We start from the raw sequence: 24,306 nt of genomic DNA on the forward strand, positions 1-24,306 counted from the left end.
AAAAAAAAAAAAAATTAAAGCACCATCACTTTAAACTGCTTGAATCCTTTAGTTTGTTTTTGTTTCGGAGCCACATCCAGCTGTGCTCAGGACTTACTCCCGACTGTTCTCAGGGATCACTCCAGGCACGCTTGAGGGACCATATGGAGTGTCAGGGATTGAAAGCAGGCTGCCTGTGTGCAATACCCTCCCTGCTTGCTGCACTATGGCTCTGGCCCCCTGAATCCTTTTTCAGACATTTTATTAATTGTGGTCTAATCAGAAAAAATAATTTAGGAAAAAAAATCAATAAATAAAAATGGAAGAGTAGAGTTTCTCTTTGTGACTAAGAAACGACATTCTCTAGTCACTCGGGGTGGGGGGGGGAATGAATCCTCATTTACAGCTTTATTTGTAATTTGTGGGATCCAGTGAGAATTATCATCAGGTATGCACACTGCCTCTGGGAACAGTGTCCCTGAATCCTTTAAACTATGAAAGAATTTGTTATTCATCTTGGTGAAAATGAAATAAAATCACCAGTTAGGACTTAGGTTGTAGTGTGCATTCTTATCATTCCTTGACTAGGAAAATACATTTAAGTGACATGATCTAATACTAAGAAGCAATTTTACTGGAAAATATAATATTCAAAATCTTAGAGTCAGGGGCTGGAGCGACAGCATAGCGGGTAGTGTTTTCCTTGCACGCGGCTGACCTGGGTTCGATTCCCAGCATCCCGTATGGTTCCCCAAGCACCACTAGGGGTAATTCCTGAGTGCATGAGCCAGGAGTGACCCCTGTGCATCGCTGGGTGTGGCCCGAAAAGCAAAAATTTTTTTAAAAATTAAAAAAAAATCGTAGAACCAAACCCAGAGGCTCAGTCAGGGGCTTCTCCCAGCACGTTAGGATGACTTCTAGCAACGCTCAGGGGACTGTGAGGTATCAGAGATAAAACCTGGGCCTCCCACCTGCAAAGCATGCATTCTGTGCTATCTTTCTGGTCCCTGGATGATATAAATTTGCAAATGAAATACTAACAGGTAATTAAAGGAAATCTTTTCAAAATTCTGTAACATAATAAAGCTCCCAATTAGTACCTGTTATATTATACTGGAAAAACGTTTAAAGTCCAGGGACCAGGGATGTGGCTCAGTAGACCACTTGCCTTTCATATGTAAGGCCCTGATTCTGATCCACAGTACCACCACAAAACAAAATTCAGGCACTGAAAGAAAAAAGAGGTCTAAACATAATCAACCTTCCTAGCACACATAGCACTCTCCCGACAGGTACATGCATGGTACTCTCTTGATGCTTTTTATGTTATTTTTTCCTCAAAGAAAACAAATTTCTGTTTTGCTTCACCAAATACAACTTCACTGTCATCCCGTTGCTCATCGATTTGTTCGAGCGGGCACCAGTAACGTCTCTCATTGAGAGACTTATTGTTACTGTTTTTGGCATATCCAATACGCACGGGTAGCTTGCCAGGCTCTGCCTCTCGGGCTCGATACTCTCGGTAGCTTGCCAGGCTCTCCGAGAGGGGCAGAGGAATCAAACTCGGGTCAGCCACATGAAAGGCAAACACCTAACCGCTGTGCTATCGCTCCAGCCCATACCAAATAAAAAGAACAAAAAAAAAAAAAAAAGAAAAAATCCAACTACAGGGTTCTATAGAATAAAGATCTACATTTTAAAGACTTAAAACTATGAAAAAAGATCAGAAAGATCAGTTCACTACCATGTCCATTTAGGCAGCACAAATTTTGACAGCAGTAGTAAGGTTAAGAAATAAACAGCAGGGGCGGGAAGATAGTTCAGTGGGCAGGGTATTCACCTTGCAAGCAGCCAACCCCTGGATGGCATCCCCCTACTACCCTCAGCACCAAGAACAATTCTGACTGCAGAGCCAGAAGTAACCCCTGAGCCCAGGTGTGGCCCAAACACACAAAAAAGAAATAAACAGCAGAGGCCTGTAAGACAGTACAAAAGGCTGAAGAGCATAGAAGTCCTTGGTTTGATTCCCAGTATTATGTGGTCCTCCCAAACATTAGGGTGGCACTGGTTGCTCCCACGGGTTCAAAGTCAAGTACCACCAGGAATGGCCCTGAGGTCCCCGAGCATAGCCTGGGAACCCAACCCCACCCCACAGGAAAAAAAACTTAGTTTAGCAAATACACTTACAGAATTTAGAGTCCAACAACAGGAAATTAAATTTTCCCAACAAGCATTCAAAATGTACTTATGACTGAGTCATAAGAATGTCAAGGGATGGGCAACAGTACAGCGGGTAAAATCACACAGCAGACTGAGTGCTGCCATCCCATATGGTTCCCCAAGCACTGCCAGGGGTAATTCCTGAATGTTGAGCCAGGAGTAAGCCCTGAGGATCACCACATGTGATCCAAAAAACAAACAACAGTAAGAATGTCAAGGGAGTCCTCCACTTCAACAAGCCCACATACACATCTCAGACTCTACTTGCTCATCTGACCTTCCAGGTAAATTAACACCCCTCTGCCCCTTCCCTGGCTAACATTCCCAGGATTATTTTTGGAAGTGGTAGCAGAGTCCTCTCATTTCTACAGGGCTCTCACCAGCCTCCACATGACCTCTGCCATCTCAGCAGGCCCACCTCCACATCTCAGATGCCCTGCTTGCTCATTTGCACTTCCATACCCTGTGCTGGTAACTACCTGAACTGCCTGTACCCTGAACTGCATGGCCTACTTGACAAGCTCTACTTGGCACACATTACAATGCACACACTTATGCTTCCTATCACTAGATGGCAGGGAAGGTAAAGAGCAGCCCCCAATCTAATCTTTCAGAAACTCCCAGGGAGCAAACCACAAATATCCCACCTTCCGAGTACAGCAAACACAATGGGGGAGTCACACAGAAGCTCACAAAGCTCAAGAGCCGGAGCGATAGTACAGAGAGAAGGGTATTTCCCCTGCAAGCAGTGGACCCAGGATCAATCCCCAGCATCCCATATGCTCCCCCAAGCACTGCCAGGAGTAACCCCTGAGCATCCCCAGGTATGCCTCCTCACCTCCACCACACACACAAAAAAAAGCTCAGTGAGTGAAAACAATAGCATGGAAGGCTCTACCAGGACCAATCAGCTCTGTAACCTCAGATAAAGACTTCAGAGACACCACAGTGAGGATGTGTAATGAGCTCAAGGAAATAATGGCACAGGCAGTCAGCAGTACACAAGAAAGTCTAAGAGCGAAAATGAGAAAACTACAATCAAAAGTGACAGAACTGAAACACCTTATTAGAGGGTTAGAGCGGTAGTACAGCGGGTAGGATTTTTGTCTTGCACGTAGCAGACCTGGGTTTGATTCCCAGCACCCTATATGATCCCTGAGCCCACCAGGAGTGATTCCTTAGCACGGAGCCAGGATTGCATAAGCCCTGAGCAGCACCAGGTGAGGCCCAAAAACAAACCAAACAAAAAACTCAATGAAATGAACACTGACCAAGAAAACTCCATCCAGCTAGACTAATCATTCAGATTTGAAGGAACTATAGGGAGCTTCCTGAACAACAGCCTTGAAACCAGTTTTGTAAAAAGCATTAAAGGAGACATTTTTTTTTTTTTGGGGGGGGTGGAGGGGATGGGGATTGGGCCACAACCAGCGGTGCTCAGGAGTTAGTCCTGGCTCTGCACTCAGGAATTATTCCTGGTAGTACTTGAGGGACCAAATGGGATGCCAGGGATAAAACCCAAAAAGGTTGTCAAAAAAAAAGACAAGATAAACTTCTCAACACTTCACCTTAAATATGGTCATGGCTTCTTGTACGTATGGCTACTACTATTAGCGTAAGAAAGGTGTGGCTTATTACTAGCTGAGGGTTTTATACTGTTTAAAACAATGTATCACTTATTTTGAAAGTTCTTCTAAGTCTATTTAAGTGATTTTAAAAAAACTTATAAATACCTAATATAAAACCAATATTGCCGTTTTAGGATAAGACACACTTTTATAAGTCTATTTATATTTCCCTTTATTTTTTTTTTTTTTTTTTTTTTTTGCTTTTTGGGTCACACCTGGCGATGCACAAGGGTCACTCCTGGCTCTGCACTCAGGAATTACCCCTGGCGGTGCTCAGGGGACCATATGGGATGCTGGGAATCGAACCCGGGTCGCCCGCGTGCAAGGCAAACGCCCTACCCGCTGTGCTATCACTCCAGCCCCTATTTCCCTTTAAATAAAAATTTTTGATTCTTGTCTCCTCTCACTGGATTATAAATGTAGGATTTATCTAGTTCAAGTGAATTTTAAAATGTAATAGCACAGATTAATACTATTACTTTTTAAACATAACCTGAAAAACAGATGTACAGTTTTGAAAACTTTTACTGATTTACAATTTTGAAGAATTTCAGGAGTTTAGCATTTTTCATCTATATGTATGTAGGTGTCATCACTTCCACAAAGAAAGATCTCTTTTATGTGATCTATAAAGTATATATAGTAACATAAGTGAACAGCAAATAGCCAAAGGCATCAGAACTAGAGAGTTTGACTGCAGAAATGGGCTTATCTGAAGGGGGTCACAGGTGGGAGGGGGTCTTTGGGACATTGGTGGAGGGAATTGGGAACTCTAATGATGTTTGAATTGTTATACAAAAAACTGTATAAATCATTGGAGCCAGAGAGATAGCACAGCGGGTAGGGCATTTGCCTTGCACTCGGCCAACTCCGGTTCAATCCCCAGCATCCCATATGGTCCCCCAGTGCCACCAGGAGTAATTCCTGAGTGCAGAGCCAGGAGTAACCCCTGAGCATCTTTGGGTGTGATCCAAAAAGCAAAAAAAAAAAAAAAAGTGTATACATCATTAACAATAATTAACAGCACTGTAAATAATGTTATCTCAATAAAAATTAAAAATGGAAAAAATCTGTCAAGGGAGAGGCTAAGGACACGGCTCAGCAACAGAGCATTTGCTTTGCATGTATGAGGCCCTAGGTTTGATTCCCGGTATCACTCAAAAAAAAAAAAAAGTGAGTGGAGAATGTGTAGAGAAACAGACTGAAGAACTGAGTGCAGGCTCTGCACTTGGGAGGCCCAGGTTCAATTCCCAGCATGACACGATGACCTAGGCACAACTCCTGAGTACAGAGCAAGAAGAATTTTATGGTCTGGGGAGACAGCTTAAGGGGCTGGAGTAGGTTCAATCCCCAGCACCACCTGGTCCCTCAAGCATCACACCTCAACTTGTAACACCTTAGTTCTGGTATTACAGGACTAAATTCAGTTCTGTAGTCCTGATTAAAACTGGATATGCCCCAACAAAAATAACACCACAACTACTACAAACACAGAAAACACAAAGAATTTCACAAAAGAATGTATAATCAATTTTTAAAATCTCAACTTAAAAACTCCACTTGCAGGAAAAAAGGCCAAAGAATGAAAATAAGTCCACAAAATGCTTAATAACAATTATGAGACTTGGTGGAAACAAACTTAGATTTAGATTAGGTGAAGCACATTACTGTGATGGCCCTTAGAAGTTTCAATATAGAAACTGACATTTCTACTACATCTATATAGAATTTTCATGCCCAAAATAAAAAGCATTTGATGCATGAATGTAACTTTACAGCTTGTTTAAAACATTTTAAGAACACTTATCTCTTCATTTTTACAATACACACACACAAAAAAACCACCACACATTGCTTTAGTTGCTAAAAAGCACAGTAGGAGAGAGAGCACAGGAGTGAAGGTCCATGTCTTGTATGCAGCCAATCCCAGTTTGATCCTGGGCATGTAGTACCCCAAGCACTGCTGATGGCCCTGGTCACTCCCAGCACCGTAGGGCCCAACATGCACCATCCTTGGACCTTAATACTGTACTGCCAGTCCAGTTAGCCAATATGAGTGGTTCCCAAAGCCCTGAGCACCACCTGGGAGGCTCTCACAACACACACACAAAACTCAGCAATGCAGGGAAAGGAAAAACACTGTTCAGTTTATATTACATGCATCCATGTCATTAAAAAGAAGGAAAGAGGGGCTGGAGTGATAGCACAGAGGCCAGGGCATTTGCCTTGAACGTGGCTGACCCAGGTTTGATTCCCAGCATCCCATATGGTCCCCCGAGCACTGCCAGGAGTGATTCCTGAGTGCATGAACCAGGAGTAACCCCTGTGTATCACCGGATATGACCCCCCCCAAAAAAAAAGAAAAGGAGGAAAGAGGGAGGGAGGGAAGGAGATGGGGGGACGGGCGGGTTAAGAAGGAGAGAGATGAGAAAAAAAAAAAGACCCTACAGGTCCTATCAAAAGTCTATGTAGACTTACAAATAGCTGTCAGATCAAGTCTCACGGGGCTCTAGCTAATACATTAGAGTTCTCAAATATTCTGCTAGCAGTACTATACTACTCTTATTATGAGTATACCTATTAGGATACCCTCTCTATTGCTACTACTAGGAAATATGCTAGAAAATGTCAACAATAAGGCAATAAGGCTACACCATAGAATTATTTTAAGTCTGTAAGGAAAATAGGGATATATCATGTTCTAAAGAGCAAGTCTTTACCTGGCAACTCCTCCATAGTCAAGGCCTTCCTCTCCACGAAATTTGATCATTAATCGCTTCCACAGATCTTTTGGTCTCATCTTCATGACCTGTCGATATGACTCCTGAAATAAATTTCAATGAATTATTACTGCTAGATGTTTTTAGTCTGATATTTAAATTTTCCATTCTATTTACAAAACATGTTTAAGAAAAAATTGTACATAGTTCAGAGAATAAATTTCAAATGCTTGAGATTAAATAAAATTTCTGAAAAATAGGGGCTGGCGCAATAGCACAGCGAGTAGGGCATTTGCCTTGCTCACGGCCAACCGGGATTCGATTCCCAGCATCCCATATGGTCCCCTGAGTACTGCCAGGGGTAATTTCTGAGTGCAGAGCCTGGAGTAACCCCTGTGCATCACCAGTTGTGACCCCCCCAAAAAAAAATTCTGAAAAATAAAACATATACTGCAACACTTCTGAAACCAATTCATTTGTTATATAAGAGTTTACTAAATGCAAAACTCTACATTTAAATTCCATGAATTATAGCAATAATTCCATTCACAATAAACAAATACAAGGTGTAAAGAGACAATTCAGCAGTCTAGAGCACACGCATCGCATGCGGGCAATCTGGGATTGATCCCGGCACCACAGAAAGCTACCCCTGAGCAGAATCAGGGAATAACCCCCAAGCACTTCCAGGTGTGACCAAACACAAACAAGAATTTGATGGAAGCAGCAATACTTTTTGTTCTATTTTTGGGCTACACACAGCTGTGCTCAGGGATGGTTCCTAGCAGTGCTCAGGTGTCAGGAATTCCAACCAGGTTGGAAGCACCTTATCCCAATATAGACTGTCTCTCTCCAGTCAAGTAGCAAGTTTTTAAAAGTTGGTCCTCCTAACTCAAGGGCATATGTGTTAGCAAGAAGTAAAGGTTAGAAAAAAACAAGTTTCGGGGATGGGGGAAGGAGGCTAAAATGCTAAGTGGTAAGGCAATTGCCTTGCATGCAGTAGAACTCTGTTTGAATCCCTAACACTGCATGCAGATCCTGAGTACAATATAAAATATACATGTATATGTATAATTTGTTTTGTTTTAGGGCAACATTCAGAGGTGCTCACAGTTTACTACTGGCTCTGCACTCAGAGATCACTCCTGGCTGGAGGACCATATGGAGTGTCAGGGATTGAACCAGGAATTATTGCTGTAATTCATGGTGGTACGCAAGGCAGGTGCCCTACCTGCTGTACTATCTCTCTAGCCTCATATTCTTTTTTTTTAGTGTAACTGTATTTAATATAATTTATCTTCTTATAAACATAATAACTTTATATATTTTCACAAAAGAACACTGGACTGGAGCGACAGCACAGTGGGTAGGGCATTTGCCTTGTGCACAGCTGACCAGGGTTCGATTCCTCTGTCCCTCTCAGAGAGCCTGGCAAGTTACCAAGAGTATCTCACCCGCATGGCAGAGCCTGGCAAGCTCCCCGTGGCATATTCGATATGCCCAACACAGTAACAAGTCTCACAATGGAGACGTTACTGGTGCCCGCTCAAGCAAACTGATGAACAACGGGACAACAGTGCTACAGAACATTATTCTATTATAAGGATATAAAGGTACTTGTTTATTTAGCTGCTGAAAGGCATTTTATTATTTATAGCTTCTGTCAATGATAAATAATAATGCAACTTAAAAAGAATATAAATCACTATTAAAGTAATCCTCACAAAACTGACTTTAGGGCCAGAGAGATGATACAACAGGGAGGGTGCTTGCCTTGCTTGTAGCTGACCTAGGTTAAATCCCCAACACCACATATAGTTCCCCCATTAATCACAAAGAGAGATCTCTGAGCACTGCCAGATGTGGGCCGAAAACAAAACAAAAGGGACCTGAAAGAAAAAATTTCATCCTCTGGGAATAGTATTATCAAGTTCCCAAACACCTCTTGCCCAAAAATCCAGGGATAAATGGTAAACACTTGGCCTTGGACCTCTGCAACTAATATATGAATTCTGAAGTTGATATTAGGGCACTAAAGTCCAATCATAAAAGGATGTTAGAAATACTTTCAACAAATCAAGGAAGTAACCTAGTAGTAAAAAAATAATTTTTTAAAATTTAATAATCCATTATCGTTTGAAATAATTAGAAAGGACTATATATGGGTGGTATTTTAGAATTATATTAACAAGTATTTGCAATGCAGAGATCAAACCAAAACAACCAGAACTTAACAATGACCTACTTTTTCTCTATTTTAAAATAAGATTTGGGGGCTAGAGCGACAGCACAGCGGGTAGGGCATTTGCCTTGCACACGGCCAACCCGGGTTCGATCCCCAGCATCCCATAGGGTCCTCTGAGCACCGCCAGGAGTAATTCCTGAGTGCAAAGCCAGGAGTAAACCCTGTGCATCACCAGGTGTGACCCAAAAAGAAAGAAAATAATAATAAAATAAAAATAAGATTTGACACTCACCTCAAAAATCTCTTCCCTAGAGACCTCAATCCGACAGTGGCCAGCCTGAGGTTGTTGCTGAGAAAGTTCTTGGCGCAAAATTTTTAGTTTCTGAACCAGGTCTCGTTTGTACCGTGGAACTGTCAGGCACTCTGTGTCCTCGGGGCATAGGGATACCACTTGCTGTTGCTGTTGGTCTTTCAGTTGGTTCTGCCGACTAAAAGTAAACAGAAATGATATTAAAGCACTTCGAATAAATACACTGCAGTTCATACATTTAAAGTAGCATCTTACTATGAAACAAGTCTAGCTCTATCAGCTTCAGGCCGCAAAATAGTTTAGCTTTGGGGCTGGAGAGATAGGACAACAGGTAAGGTACTTGCTGTGCACACAGCTGACATAGGTTCTATCCTCAGGATCCCATATGGTCCCCAAAGCACAGCAAGGAGTAATTTCTTCTTTTTTTTGGGGGGGGGGGTTAACACTTGCTGATGCACAGGGGTTACTCCTGGCTCTTTACTCAGGAATTACTCCTGGCGGTACTCAGGGGACCATATGGAATGCTGGGAATCGAACCCAGGTCAGCCACGTGCAAGGAGTAATTTCTAAGTGCAGAGCCAGGACACACGCACGCATGCACACACATGCGCGCGGTTTAGTTTGAAATATTTTCAACAAACTAGTTCCAAAGCTTCTTTCTCAGAATACATACACATACACAGAATTGCGTATAGTGCTTTATCTAGCAGCTGAAAACAGATTTCTCAAATATCATTTAATTTTTTTTTCTGCATAGTTCACCATCACCCATTGTAAAATTCATGCATATGCTAAACCCCATGCTTGTTATCTACAGTCTCTCTGGAAGAGAATTTGAAAGGCAGATTGGCAAGGAACCCCTTTTCCTCTACAGACTATTGTCTAGACCACAAAAATGTGGGAAGTCACAAATTCTGGCACAGAGAAATACTTTATAAACATGTCTAAATGCTTTAAAAGGTAACCGTTTCTTTTTGTTACATGGAATGTTATTTCATTACATTAAATGTGTCATAAAAATTACCAATTTTTAGTGTATAATCAATGGCAAGAAGTACATTTACACTGTTGTGTTAGTTTCTGTTTTTGTTGATGTATTCCCCACACCTGGAATCTAAGTCAGGGACTGAACATAGGAGCCTCTTGGAAACAAAGCATGCAATCAGCACTTTGAGCTATCTCTCCCCGGCCTAGTGACTTCTAGTTACAGTTTGTCACAAATGCACAAAAAATGTCCCAATAGCAGAAATTATTCCTTTTGCTTAGATTGGGGGGTAAGGGGTGTGCATGTGGAAAGCTGGTTACACCCAGCTGTGTTTGGGAGCTACTCCCGATTCAGTGCTTGAGGATCAACCAAAGTAGTGTTCAGGGATATGGTGCCAGGAATCAAACCCAGGACCTCAAACATGCAAAATAAGTGCTCTATCACAGAATCACATCCCTAGCCCCAGAAACAATTTCTTTGTTTGGGGGTCATATGCAGAGGTGCTCAGAAGCTACTCCTAGCTGTGTGCTTAGGAGTCACTCCTGGCAGTGTTAATGTAACCAAGTGATGCCAGGGATCAAAACCAGACCTTCTGCAAAGCACTCCATCCAACCTGTTGGGTTCTGTAGTCCACCAGAAATAATTTTATAAGGCTGGAAAGACAGTATAAGACACTTGTCTTGTACATGGCAACTCCAGTTCAATCCCTGGCACCACGGGGTCCATTAAGCACCCTCAGGAGCAATGTTTTAGCACAGAGCCAAGAGTAGACCCTGAGTATTGCCTGTATGACCAATGCCACACCCCCCCCAATAGTAATAAATGAAAGCATATTGCCTAAAAATATTTTTATTCCCTTAGAAAAATATTTAGAAAAATATTTAAGGTTAAATCTAACACTTTGTTTTGTTTTGCAGTCATACCCAGTGAGCTGAGTGCTTCTCAGGGAACCATATGCAGTGCTGGGAATTAAACTGGGGTGTACCGGGATTGAATGTGTTAAGGCAAGCACCTTAATCTTTGTACTATTTCTCTAGTCCCAATCTAAGAATTTTTTAAAGAGTTTTAAATAGTTTATTAACTGGTTAATTCCAACATACTTTATATATATATATATATATATATATATAAAGTGATTCAGTTGGAGTTTAATTTTATATACAACAGACAAAGCACAACCACCTAACCTAAGGACAATGGTACAATGGTAGAACTGTCCATAGCACTGTCATCCCCGTTGTTCATCGATTTGCTCGAGCGGGCACCAGTAACGTCCATTGTGAGACTTCTTGTTACTGTCTTTGGCATATCGAATACACCACAGGTAGTTTGCCACGCTCTGCCATGAAGGCAGGATACTCTCGGTAGCTTGCCAGGCTCTCTGAGAGGGACAGAGAAATCGAACCCACGTCGGCTGCGTGAAAAGCAACCACCCTACCCGCTGTGCTATCGTTCCAGTCCTAAAGGAACATATGAACACCATTCTTCATTGCAGCACTTATCACAGGTTATGGAATCGACATAGGTATTTAACAACAGATGACTGAATTGTGTTTCATACATATATATACATGTATGTGTACATATATACACATATGTGTGTGTATATATGTGTGTATAGAGAGAGAAGAGTGAGCAGATTAGGTAGCTATAAGGAAGAATGAAATCATGCACTTCACTGCAACACGGATGGAACTGAAGGTATCAAGTGAAGTTAGAAGAGGACAAATATCAGATGATCTCTCTTAATTTGTCATGTACTAAATAACAAGATGAGGGAATACAAGATAGTAAAATGAGAATATTTAGATTACTCTTGAGTCTAGAGGACCGGAAGGAGAAGAACAGGGAAGTGAGAAATTGGGGGAATTAAGAGGAGGACAAAAAATACAGGGGGAGGGATCAGGGGCTTTGGACCCACCAATGGGGTAGAGGTGTGGTATGCATACTTATATATTTAAACCAGAGGGCCAACAAAACTAAAGGCATGAAGTCCACATTACAACAAACTTAAATACATTCTTGACAAGCAGGCGGAGTGTCAGGGTGAGAGGGAACTCTGAGAGATGTGCTCTCCTCACTGAATGAATATATAAAACAGGAAGATAAATATGTGGAAAGTGAAAGAGTAACATCAGTAAATTAGAGAAATTTCATGAGAAATACCTAATGTGAATTCTAGAGAAAACAAAGAAAAGTATCAAAGTAGTATATAAGATGTTCTTTGAAATAAAAAATATACAATTCTCTTCATTAAACTTCCCTGTACCAAAGAGAAAAGAAAAAAGAACTCTTTGAATGATCCTTAACTTAGGACACTGTTCCAATCTATCAGCCAAGCAAGGGTAGAATAGAGTTTCAGAGTTATTAGAGTTTCAAATATCCATATTCTGTAAAGCATTTATCAGAAAACTACTGGATTTTTATAACAGCAAAACAAAATGAAACAGAAAAAAAAAAAACAGAAATGGGGAGCAATCACTGGGGACATGGGGGGAGGTGGAAAAAAATCCCAGAAAAATAAAACAAAACAAAATTTCCAGGATTATAGTGAAGCAAAATCTCAAAACGACAGATTCTCAAAGTGCGGTGAGAAATATGCCTCCAGGAAAACAAAACTGACAGATTATCAGGTATGTTTTACCATAAAGAAGACCACTAAATTAGAATTTTGGGAGGGAGATTAGTGACTAGTATCGAGATGGCACTGGTAAAACAGAGGGAGGGAAAGCAATCACATTCATGATATGACTGCTGTGAATATTAATCAGCCACAAAAAAGGAAGGTGTGGTAGTAGCTATGATAAAGTAACTTTGTGCTCTAACAAATCATCCCAGCAAAAATCATCCAATCACTTTATTTGGAGGGGAGAAAGGAGGGGCCAACAATCAGCGCTTCTCAGGACTTATTCCTGGCTCTGTAGTCAGGGATCACTCCTGGATGGCTCAGTGGACCATATCGGGTGCAGGGAAATGAATCTAGTCTGCCATGCACAAGGCAAGAGGCTTACTATCTCTTCAGCCCACCAATCAGTTCTATATACAGTGATTCTTATGTTCCAGGCTAAATACAGAGAAAATAGTTTGGATAAACGTTATGAGTCCCCAGTATTCGCATAAAAATCACGACACGGATGCTTTTTATACATATACACACAAAATCAAAAGATTATATGTATATATTCCTGAGCTCCGCACTAAAGAATCACTCCTGACAGGGCTTGGGAACCATGTAAAGTACCAGTAATCAGAGCAGCCATGTGCAAGTGCCCCACTCCTGCCCAATGAATTAGATTTTTAAATATTCCCTAAAATTTTTTGTTTAAAGAATTTGGGTATGCCAAAAGCACACACACAAAAAAAATTAATTAAAAACTTATCTGAAATCATCTATACAAAACCTGAAATTAGGGCCAGAGCTATGGTGCAGAGGGTAGGACACTTGTCTTGCACAAGGCTAACCCAGGTTCAATCCCCATCATCCCAAATGGTCTCCCAGGCACCAACAGAAAGTAATCCCTGAGTACAGAGCCAGAAGTAACCAGGTATGGCCCCAAAAAACAAATAAAAATTAAAAATAAATTTAAAAAAGCTAAAATTAGCCAGTGTGTTAATACGAGTACTTAGGGCACCTGCTCTGCATGTAGCTGCCCAAGATTCACTCTATGCACATGTCCTCCTTAACACCCCCAGATGCAGCTCCCAAAAACAAACCATAGAACCTAAAACCATAAAACTTCTAAATTCAAAAGAATTTATAAAGAATTATAAAATGCTATAATTATGTTAAGCAAAGATTTATTAGATCTGACAACAAAAGTCTAATCCATAAAAGTACAAATGGATAAACAAAACTTCCAAAATTTCAGTGTAAACCTACTCTTCAAAATCACTGTCAAGAGCTGGGAATATGGCCCAATGGCAGAGCGTATGCTTTGAATATATACGTCTGTGGGTCCTATTCCAGGCATCCCATACACACAAAAGTAACAAGTTAAAATTTTTCCAAGCATTTATTTGATAGAGGAATTGTATCTCAAAAAAAAAAACAACAAAAATAATTTTTTTTTTTTGGCTTTTTAGGCCACATCTTGGCTCTGTGCTCAGAGATCATTTCTAGCGAGTTCAGAATCATATGGGATGCCAGGGATCAAAACTGGGTCTGTCATGTGCAAGGCAAGTGCCCTTCTTGTTGTACTATCTCTCCGGCTCCCTCAAAAACAAGTTTTTAAAGATACACCTTTAAAGCCAGGGGTGTAGCTCAGTGGCCACGCACAAACTTTACATGTATGACTACTACAAGTCCAGTGTTCAGGCACTGCTGCTGATAGCATCCGGGAGACATCGTGGTGAGGGGTGTGGTACTAGAATTATGTGCACAGGAAACCATCATTAACAGATTAACAATATGTATACGACAGACCCTCAGTCAATAAAAAATAATTTTTAAAAAACTCACTTTAGTATCTGATACATACCCTTTTCCTAATATTTCAAAAGAAAATTTCTACAAGAGTTGTTAAAATGTAATTAAAACCTGTCACACTTTTACATAAAATTCTGATGAACACAAATAATTTATAATTTAAGAGAGCAGGTAGTCTATCACATTTATTACAAAAAGCATCTATTAGTCTTGTTCAGACTTGCATTCTAAAATGTACTACTTTAAAAACTTACTTTAAAACTAAATGCAAGTTAGCAGAGAGCCGAGGATCTGTAAACTGTGTTGTTCTGTTGTTATGGTCAACGAAATAAACTCTGCCTGTTGCTGTATTACGGATCTCCCATCCAGGAGGTAATGGACCAAGCTCTTCACAATTGATGTTGCTAAGATCCCTGCAAAAACAAATAAAAAATAAAAAATACCTCATTGCTGGGCCTGCTGAGCCAAGCAAGTGTAAATGACACAGAACAATTCCATGAAGTCTGAGAAAATGTATTGTTTCAGAAATTTGAGATGTTCAGCTGGAGTCCTTAATTCCCAATGGTTTAACAAACTCAGTCAAAACCCAATCCATAAATGGCTCAGAAACTTATTGCACAACCTACATTTGTAGTAAGCTAATTCCTAGGCTTCAATGTAATACAGATTTTAAATTTAAAAGCAATCACTACACTTGCCAATGTAGACAGAAAATATTGTTTTATAAATGTCAGTGATATGAGAATTAAATTTCCTAAAATTCCCCGTCAATTAATATAACATAAAATTTGTCTAAGCAAATATTCATTTCATTATTAATTTTAAGCTTGCCAACAAAGCGAATCAGAAACAATACTTAAATTATGATTCTGAAATTATATTTTAAGGCATAACTGCTGTTTCAAATGTTGAAATAGAAACAACACTGAAATTATAAATCTGATAATTATAGCATTTAAGATATAACTGCTGTTTCAAATGTTGAAATATGTAAAACTACTGAATGAAAAACACCTAAGAAAGATCTAAAGGCTTACTGCTACAGAAAAAAAGGAAAAGAGACAAACAAAAACACTTTTAATAAACCAAGACCATTGTTACTACGTTGTACATTAAAATACTATTAAATATAGGCAAATACTTATAGAACCATAATGAATAAAATAAAAGCAGAATGGCCAAAGCAGAATTAATTACATAACAAATATTATTTAAGTCAAGGTTCAAAGTTAAATTAAAACCTAATTTTTCTGAAGTAATCTCTTATTGGGCTGGAGCGATAGCACAGCCGTTGGGCTTTCGCCTTTCATGCGGCCAACCCGTGTTCGATTCCTCGGCCCCTCTCGGAGGGCCCGGCAAGCTACTGAAAGTATGGAGCCCGCATGGCAGAGCCTGGCAAGCTACCCATGCGTATTGGATATGCCAAAAATAGTAAGTCTCTCAATGAGAGACGTTACTGGTGCCCGATCGAACAGAACAAATCGATGAGCAACGGGATGACAGTGATACAGTGATACAATGAATCTCTTATTATAAACACAATAATAGACACATAAGTACTTAAAGTCGCAGATATAGTTAATTTTAACTTTCATTATTGATTTTCCAAGAGATTCTTCAGCTACAGAACAAAGCTAGAAAAGAACATGCTATCTGATACACAAAAAAAGGCAAGGGGAAAAGTTCAAGAGTCCTCATCAGACTTAAGTTAAAAAATAAATAAGTTGGCTTTGGAGCTGAAGAAAAGTGGCAAGAAGAGTAGTGGGACTGCTGAAGAATAGCTGTTAACGAAGGGAAGCTCAACCTGAGGACAGCTACATGATTGAGAGGAAATCTGGAATTTCACTAAGCTGAGAACTCAAGAACAATGAACTGGGGCTGGAGTGATAGCACAGCGGGTAGGGCGTTTGCCTTGCACGCGGCCAACCCGGGTTCGAATCCCAGCATCCCATATGGTCCCCTGAGCACCGCCAGGGGTAATTCCTGAGTGCAGAGCCAGGAGTAACCCCTGTGCATCGCCAGGTGTGACCCAAAAAGCAAAAAAAAAAAAAAAAAAAAAAAAAAGAACAATGAACTGTTGCCAGGAAAACTTCCCAACTCCCAATTAGGGCCATAGAACTCTAACCAACTGACAGCAAACAAAAAACTTACAAAGATCACAAAAAATTTCAGGAAACAAAAATATGATGACAAGTTTAGAAACTATAAAACATAGAACTAGAACCCAAAGCACTGTTAGAAATAAAAATTTTAATAAGCAACATTTCAAGAGTACAATTCCAAAGACAAATATCAACGAGAAATTTTTAGGAGTAAGCACATGTCTGGGGAATTTTGTTTTGTTTTGTTTTTTGCTTTTGCATTGAAAAAAATTTTTTTTTAATTTTATTGAATCACCACAAGATGGTTACAAGCTTTCATGTTTGTGTTACAATCACATAATGATCAAACACCCATCCCTCCACCAGTGCACATTCCCTACCACCAATATCCCGGGTATACCCCCCCTGCCTCCATGGCAGACAATATTCCCTATAATCTCTCTCTACTTCTGGGCATTATGGCTCGCAACACAGACACTGAGAGGTCATCATGTTTGGTCCATTATCTACTTTCAACACACATCTCCCATCCCGACCGATTCCTCTAGCCATCATTTTCTTAGTGATCCCTTCTCTATTCCAGCTGCCTTCTCCCCTTCAGTTTATTTTTTAAAGACTCTAGAGGTCAGAGAGATATATATGGGTTAAGGTGTTTGCGTGAAATGCAGCCAAACCTAATTTGTTCTCCAGAACTGTGTATGGTCGCCCAAGCACCAGCAGGTGTGGTCCCAATCTACTCCCCAAAGAATAAACTAAAAAACAAAAAGGATCATTAAAATGAAAGAATACATCTGGGGCCAGAGACAGCAGACAGGGTACAGCAGACAGGGCTCGTCTTCCCACTGGAAGATGTTTTAAACTCATCTTCCAGGTCCTCAAACCAATTTTTTAAAAGTTCCTACAGGTTGGAAAGGTAAGTAGGGTAGGGAAACTGCAGACGTAGAAACTAAATGTTAAATCAGAATGACTATCAGAAATAATAAAACTCTTACATAATTTGGTTAAATGAGTGTAAAGAAAATCACTGAAGATGCCTCAAGATTCAATGTCATGAAGGTTCTCCCTAGGTTTTCCCTCAATGTAACTTAAGGATTCTGGTCTGATATCAATGTCTTTAATCCACTATAAACTGACTTTTCTGCAAAGTGTGAGATGGGGGGGGTGTATGAATTCATTTTTTCACATGTGAATGATCAGTTTTCCCAGCACCACTTGTTGAAGATGATTTCCTTGTTTCAATTCATAATCTTAGCTCCTTTGTCAAAGGTTAGATGCCTATATACCTGAGGATCTGACTCTCGTTTGTCAATTCTATTCCACTGGTCTTAGAGTCTCTATTCCATGTACACAAGTATGCTGAGTCTAAGAGTCTCAAGCATCACGATATCTTGATTTCTATACCTTTATAGTGCAATTTAAAGTTGGAAAATAAAGACCTTCCCATGCTGGTTTTTCCTAGGATTGCCTTGGCAATTCAAAGGGCTTTATTATTTCAATATAAATTTCAACAGGAATACAGAAATTAAGACTGGGCAAATCACCTGCCTTACACACATCCAACCTGAGTTTGATCCGCAGTACCACATACTATTTTCTGATTCCCATCAACTGCAATCCCTGAGCACAGAACCAGGAGCAAGCCCTGAGCACCACCATATATTGCTCCAAAACAAACAAAAAAAATTTCAATAGCATTTGATCTGTGTCTTTAAAATAATGCCATGGGCTGGAGCGATAGCACCAGGTAGAGCATTTGCCTTGCGTACCGCCGACTTGGATTGAATATGGTCCCCCAAGCACCCCCAGGAGTAATTCCTGAGTGCATGAGCCAAGAGTAACCCCTGTGCAACGCTGGGTGTGACTGAGTACCGCCAGGAGTAACTCCTGAGTGCAAAGCCAGGAGTAACCCCTGAGCATTGCTGGGTGTGACCCAAAAAGCAAAAATAAATAAATAAACGACCAGAATAAAAAAAAAATCCACAGAATGGGAGAAAATATTTGCCATTCATCTGACAAAGGGTCAATATCCAAGATATATAAAGTACTTGTCAAAGAAAAAAAACAAGCAGCTCTGTGTCAGAAAAACCATGACAAAACGGTACCCATGTGACCTGCAGGCACTGCAAGGATCACTGGATCAGCCTGCCCCACCTGGAACTCAGCAAGCAGAGTCATTTTATCCCACCTAAAAGGTCAGCAAAAGTGAGACTTAATGTACCTGCTGAGTTCTCTGTCTGTCTCTGCCACAGCAAAACCTCAACCCCGGGCTAGAGAGAGAGTACAGCAGATAGGGCGCGGGCCTCACACTCTGCAACCCCAGATTTGATCCCTGGCATCCTATATGTTCCCCTGAGCACTATAAGGGGTGATACCTGAGTGCTAAGCCAGGAGTAAACCCTGAGCACCGCTGGGTGTGGCCCACGAACAAAACCAAAATAACACCACCACCAACAACAAAACCTCTACCCACTGGTAGTGTAGATGGAGGAAAATTCACCCTCATTCATAGGCCGCAGTAATGTCAAATAATTCCTTAAAAAATCTAGGAATTGAGCTTCTATAGGATGCAGCAATTCCATTCCTAAGAATACGTCCAAAGGGCCCAAAAATACAATCCAGAAAAGACACTTGCACTCCAATGTTCACTGCAGCACTATCCATAAAAGACAAAATCTGGAAACAACCCAAGTGCCCAAGAACACCAGATAAAGGAATATGGTAGATAAACAGAATAAAATACTAACTGACCATAAGAAAAGATGAAGTCATTCAAGTTGCTGCTACAAGATGGGTCTGGACAGTATCATGCTGAGTAAAATAGTGAGAAGGAAAGGGACAAAAAATGATCTCTCTCCTATGCAGTATATAAACATAGTAGGGGAGTAACAAATGTCCAAAGGCAACAGAAAAAAAAGAACATGAGAACTGGTCTTCACTAGGCAACTTGGTGGGGGGACTGGAAATGTTCTCGACAGAAACTGGAATACTAAAGTGTTGTGCATGATATCCTATTAGTAACAGTACTGTAAACCACAGAGCCTAGAAAGAGAAAAAAAAAAGTGCCTGCCACTGAGGCAGGCAGTGGGGTGAGAAGGGAACTGGGGACATTGTTAGAGGGAAGTACACAATTGTGAAGGGACTGGTGTTGGAATACTGTATGCCATCAGACTCAATTATGAGTAATTTTGTAATTTATGGTGACTAGTTAAAACCTCTAAAAAACAAAACATCATCAAAAAATGGGGAGAAGAGATGAACAGAAAGAAGACACCAATACAGATGGCCAATAGGTGTACAAAAATGCTCTGCATCACTTGTCATCATTGCAAATCAAAACAATGAGATACCACCTCCCCCCACAATGAGACTGGAAAACATGAAACAGATAACCTGGGGCCAAAGAGAGAGTACAGCAGGTAAGGCACTGCCTTGCACTTGGCCAACCCTGATTTAATCCCAGTCACCCCATATGGTGTTCTCCAGAACACCACCAGGAATGATTCCTGAGTGCTAAACTAGGAGTAAGACCTGAACATTGCTGGGTGTCATTCAAAAATCAAAATAAACATATAAATTTTTTTAAAAGAATAAAAACAAGGCCTGGAGACACAGTAGAGCTAGTTGGGTGCTTGCCTGGCACACAGCAGACCCAGTTTCAATCCTCAGCATTCCATATGGTCCCCCAGGCAATGCTAGGAGTTCATTCCTGAGTGCAGAGCCAGGAGCATCCCCTGAGGATCATCAGTTATGGTCCAAAAACCAAGAAAAAATAAATAATAGAAACAGTATCATGCTGAATGTAGTCAGTAAGCAGGAAAGGAAATATAGAATAATCTCTTTCATATGTAGGATATAAAGAATATAATTAAAATGAAGAAAAAGAAGAAAATGAAAATAAAAGGAAGCATAGTAAGGAAATAAATGACCAAAAGCAGCAGAACTGAACTACTTACTTTAACTTACCAGGGTGGGGAGATACAGGTGGGGTGGGGATGAGATTAAAGGTTGGGGACCATAAGACAATGATAAAGGGAAGCAAAAACACAAGTAGAGTGTGCTGGTGGTGTGGTATTGGAATGTTGCACGCATGAAACCCTATGATTAACAGTTTTGTAAATCACAGTGACTAATTTTCTTTAAATTTTAAGTGAAAAAAAATTAAGAAATCTACCTAATTTGTTAACCTAAAACAAATATTAAGAATGTTCAGAAAATGTTCTTACCTAGGCACCCGTGGATCATGCCAAGTGCTCACCCCAGTCTGAGTATGTAAGAAATAAACCTGACCTTGCTGTGTTGTCCTCTGCTCTGTAAAATAAAATATATATATATTGAGAATATTCAAACCCAGGACAGCTACAAACAAGAGGATATTATATTAATCAGAAAATTCCGCAAATTGCTAATCAACTTTATTACTAAAATAGGGCTTCACAAAATCACTTGTTTTAACTCAGAATGTATCTTTATCTGGAAACAGTATTATAAATATGAGGGTCACCATCTCATCTAAAAGTCAGCCATTTTTATATCTTGGCTTAAATATTAGTCGACAATCAACGGGATGACAGTGACAATGACTTAAATATTAAACATAATACAGTGGAAAACATAAAGTAAAATTGTCACAGTACTAATAATTATAAAGCAAGAATAAAGGAATGATTCTATATGTCTTAAATATGGAACCTGAAGGGAACAAAAGAAAGTCTGGGGGGAAAAGACTATTAACTTTGGGGAGAGTATGAAGACACAGAAACTTTAGAATAGTATGCAGGCTGATAATACTTTTCTATTATGCCTATTTTTATTCTAAAGCCAAGGGTTTTTTTCTCCATAAAGATATACTCGCTAAAGATATCTGTACTCACACGGAAGCAAAAAGGATGGAATGCGCAGGAGACTAAACAGGCAAAGATGGAGGGGGCCAGAGCATAGTATAGGGAGTAGGGCAAGTGCTTTCAACACGGTCAACCCCGGTTCAATCACTGGCATCCCATGTGGTCCCCCAAGACCACCAGCAGTGATCTCTGGTGGTCTGAGCAGAGTCAGGAGTAACCTGAGCAGCACCGGGTGTGACCCAAAAATCCAACAGCAAAAAGACAAAGATGACAAGATAGCCAAATTAGGAAGAGAAGAGTTAAGAGCAAGTATGCATACTGGGGAAGGAAAAACAGAAAGGTGAAATTAATTCAAGGTACTGAGAAAAAAGACAAGAAGTCTGTGAAAGGGTTTCTTCAACTCTTCAATGGTGTTCCTTAGTCTTTTTTTTTTCCTTTTAATTATTTGAAAATAAAAAACTGAAAAACTCTGGGGCTGGAGTGATAGCACAGCGGGTAGGGCATTTGCCTTGCACACGGCCGACCCGGGTTTGATTCCCAGCATCTCATATGGTCCCCTGAGCACCGCCAGGGGTAATTCCTGAGTGCAGAGCCAGGAGTGACCCCTGTGCATCATCGGGTATGACCCAAAAAGCAAAAAAAAAAACCAAAAAAAAATTAAAATGTTTATTTGGCGGGGAAGTGAAGTGGGAAGGAAACTTGGGAAATGTACACTGGTGAAGGGGCAGGTGATGGAACACTGTATGACTGAAACCCAATCATGAACAACTTTATAACTTTTATAACTGTGTCTCTCACAGTGATTCAATAAATGAATAAATGTGTTAAAATATGTTGGGGGCCATGGGGCTGGAGCGACAGCACAGTGGGTAAGGCATTTGCCTTGCATGCGGCTGACCCGGGTTCGAGTTCCAGCATCCCATATGGTCCCTCGAGCACCACCAGAAGTAATTATGAGTGCATGAGCCAGGAGTAATCCCTGAGCTTGCTGGGTATGACCCAAAAAGAAAAAAAAAAAATTGGGGGGGGCAGATAGTTCAATGGTATAGAGCGTATGTGCTGCACGCAGGAGTCAAAATTTGATCCCTGACACCACCAAGAGCAGCCATTGAGTCTACTAGGTGTGGCCCCAAAATAAGTTAATAAATTCAAGGGGGCCAGGATGGATAAGTTAATAAGTTCAAGGTGGCACATGTGGATGTGCAAGACTCTAGGGTTCAATCCAGTCATATCATTATGACTCCACACAGCAATATCTTTTTGAGTTTAAAAAATATATTTAGCAGGGACCAAAGAGCTAGTACAGTGGGTAAAGCACTTGCCTTACAAATAGACAACCTAGGTTCACCCCTGGTACCACATATGTCCCCCAAGCAGCACCAGGAATAATCCCTGGGCATGGAGCAAGAAATAAGTCCTAAGCACTGCCGAGTGTGGGACCCCAAAGATAAGAATTAAAAACTAAATTTAGAATCACATTTACAGGGCTGGAGCAATAGCACAGCGGGTAGGGCGTTTGCCTTGCACGCGGCCGACCCAGGTTCGATTCCCAGCAACCCATATGGTCCCCTAGGCACCGCCAGGGGTGATTCCTGAGTGCAGAGCCAGGAGTAACCCCTGTGCATTGCCGGGTGTGACCCAAAAAGCAAAAAAAAAAAAGAATCACATTTACATAAAAGTTTTTGAAGAAAAATTGAACACAAATGACACCAGGCAATTCCCCATGTTGGTCATTAGGTGTCACTATTAGCTCAAAATAATTATAAATTCAGAAGTCAAGGATGTAACTGATTAGTGTTAAGCAAGGAGCACCAAGTTTATTCTACTGAGGAATATTTACAACTTGTGATTAATTTAAAGAGTCAATATGAAAATTCATGTCATCTTCCAGGTGAAATTCTATTAAATCTAATAAATTATAAGTTTTATAACATAAGTGAATAAATCATTTACAATAATAAACCAATGACTAATAACCAACAATTAAAGAAATTCTGAATTATGCCCCAGAAATTATTTCTACGTATGTCTAGAAGATTATATTTAAGGTCTTATTTCAGAGTCCATAGTAACAATACCACTTTACCTTTATTCAGTGCCAACTTACAAAGTTGTTTCCAAATGTCTCATATTACAATACCTTAGTGATAAAAAGTGGAAGTATCATCTCATTGTATTATAAAAAAGTAATAAAGCTAAGTCAAATAACAAACCCAAGGATAAGTTATTGGTTAGTCTTCAAAGATTTTTTTAACTGTAAGGTTTTACATTTACTTTTACTTTCATGCAGAATCCATTAGCCCAGGTTAATAACTTCTTTGAGAGTTGATTTCCTTAATTTTCTTAGCATATGAAATAAATCACTTTATCTGCCTCTGCGAGTTTCCATACCATAGCCTTCTGGTAGGTCTGGAGGAGTATGTAAATGTGTCCTGCTCATATAATTTCTATGGCGTTGTGACCTGACTCTCCTCTCTGCCAGTCTGGGATCTGAAGACTGTCCACATGTTGCACCGTTTGTTCCACTAATTGGAGTGTTCTCATCAACAAAGCAGCTGAGAGGTCTGCCAGGACTAGAATATTCAGAAGCTGGTCTAATGAAAAATAACAGGAAAAAAGGTTAATCAATTCAGATATCAAAAGCAGAGTATTCTAAACTACTATATATATATGTACTACAAGATCACTTACAAAGAAATACACAAGTATAAAGTGTATTATGAAACAATGGATGAAATTTCTAACTGTTCCTTCAATAGTTTCCAATCTATTGAAGTCATGAGACAGTATAGGGGTTAAGGTGTTTGCTTTGCATGTGACCAACTCCAGTTCAATCTCTGGCATCTAATATGGTTCCCCAATTAGGAGTGACCCCTGAGTATTGCCAGATATGGTTCAAAAGCCCACAAA

The 24,306-nt window shown here is 40.2% G+C and overlaps 1 protein-coding gene across 1 annotated transcript in view; it reads right to left on the minus strand.

Annotated features, from left to right (window-relative positions):
- The window catches only part of SMURF2 (SMAD specific E3 ubiquitin protein ligase 2), a 101,232-nt gene that overhangs the window by 21,346 nt on the left and 55,580 nt on the right, over nt 1-24,306 (minus strand). Inside the window, exons 8-12 of the mRNA XM_055131921.1 lie at nt 23,788-23,990; nt 20,779-20,863; nt 14,708-14,866; nt 9,025-9,220; nt 6,548-6,651 (exon numbers count right to left, since the gene is read on the minus strand). Of these exons, the coding sequence (XP_054987896.1) occupies nt 6,548-6,651; nt 9,025-9,220; nt 14,708-14,866; nt 20,779-20,863; nt 23,788-23,990 (747 nt within the window). The remainder of the gene's footprint in view (nt 1-6,547; nt 6,652-9,024; nt 9,221-14,707; nt 14,867-20,778; nt 20,864-23,787; nt 23,991-24,306) is intronic.

Source organism: Sorex araneus, chromosome 3 (genome assembly GCF_027595985.1).
Source record: "Sorex araneus isolate mSorAra2 chromosome 3, mSorAra2.pri, whole genome shotgun sequence".
Lineage (NCBI taxonomy): Eukaryota > Metazoa > Chordata > Mammalia > Eulipotyphla > Soricidae > Sorex > Sorex araneus.